Source organism: Anopheles bellator, unplaced genomic scaffold (genome assembly GCF_943735745.2).
Source record: "Anopheles bellator unplaced genomic scaffold, idAnoBellAS_SP24_06.2 scaffold02505_ctg1, whole genome shotgun sequence".
In the NCBI taxonomy this organism is placed as follows: domain Eukaryota; kingdom Metazoa; phylum Arthropoda; class Insecta; order Diptera; family Culicidae; genus Anopheles; species Anopheles bellator.
In genome coordinates, this window is record NW_026686627.1 from 1 (window position 1) to 1,324 (window position 1,324).

The window sequence follows — 1,324 nt, forward strand, 5'->3', positions numbered from 1 at the left end:
TGCTCCGCAACGGCAGTTCCCCCGCGGGTACGCTAATCACACCACATAACGTTCCGTTTCGTTTCCGGTTAAAATGCCCACACGGTGCGTGAGTTTTGGTTTCATTGGCACAGGTAACAGGCACTGGGGCCTGGGGCCTTCCCTTCTATTGCACGGCCTCTCGAAAGCTCATTTGCTTAAGCTCGAACGATGGCTTTCGGTTCGCCGGATAGCGGAAAAGTTGGAAAACTGTTCGATCCGACTCTTGACGCTCGCACTGCGGCGCAACGTGCAGAGGTCGGTGAACACCGTCTCGACTACCGGCCCCGGGCGTACGATCTCCTTCGCGGCAATCGACCGATCGTCCTTACGGTCGGCCCGGGAATAACCGCGCGGTAACGTCGTTCGAGATCCCTCTCCGGTGCCGGTCGGACCGGCCGACGATTCGTCAAAGATTGGATTGAGCACAAACTGGCGCGTGGTGGCATGGCGGGCCCGGAAGCTGTCGCGCTTGTAATCGCTGTGCAGCGTTTCCTGTTCAAACTGGGCAATAATGTGCGGCGGAATGTCGACCCCGGTGGTGTCGCTACCGGCGGCTGACGGAGTTTTCGTTTGGTAGCCCAAATCGACCGAAGCCGCACGGTGCCCCACCGCACCCGGACGCTCGTCCGGCGGCGGAAGGCTTCTGTTCGAGCGCAACGAAGCCGTCCGGCCGACGGATGGCCGCTCGGCGTTCAAAAACCGGTCCATGATGTAGGAATGCTGGTAGTAGGTTTGATCACTCACTTTCTCGTCATCGGTACTGTGCGCCGGGCCGGGCTGGCCCGGGTGTTGGCCGAGGCCCAGCGTTTGCTTCACCGTTCCGCCACCGCCCATCCGCAGACGCTCGGGATCGTTGATGTAATACTCGCGTCCGATCCTACAATAGGGTAATCACGATAAGTTAGCACTGCAGGCGAGGCACCGCAACCCTTCGCGCTTACTTCTTCTTTTCCGATAAGGCACTCCCATTCACCGTTTGCGGCGCACTGGCCTCGTGTTTGGTAGGCGAGTCATGCGGTTGCCCGCCGGGAGGATCGTCATCGCAGATGATGGCGTCCGATGGTGCTTCCTTTCGCACCAACCGATCGATCTCGATCATGCTGGAGGGCCGGGTTTTCTCCGACAGGCGGCGCTGTAGTGCATCCGGTGAGTAGGGATTGTTGGCGATCGGTTTGGCATTGCGCCACTTCAGGTGCTCCCGCTCGGCGATCGATCCTGAAACGAAGAACGCATTGTAGACGCACTAGACTGAAGGGGATCGGATTCGCGAATTACCTGGTATCAACGTGTCCGGCCGATCTAG

The 1,324-nt window shown here is 59.4% G+C and overlaps 1 protein-coding gene across 1 annotated transcript; it reads right to left on the bottom strand.

Moving 5' to 3' along the window:
* Positions 1–168: 168 nt before the first annotated feature.
* LOC131214797 (uncharacterized) lies at positions 169–1,318 on the bottom strand (the record flags this gene model as incomplete). Its single annotated transcript, XM_058209129.1, has 3 exons — positions 169–898; positions 963–1,236; positions 1,297–1,318. Coding segments are annotated over 3 exons (1,026 nt in total), but the record flags the coding sequence as incomplete, so codon positions are not given.
* Positions 1,319–1,324: the final 6 nt, after the last annotated feature.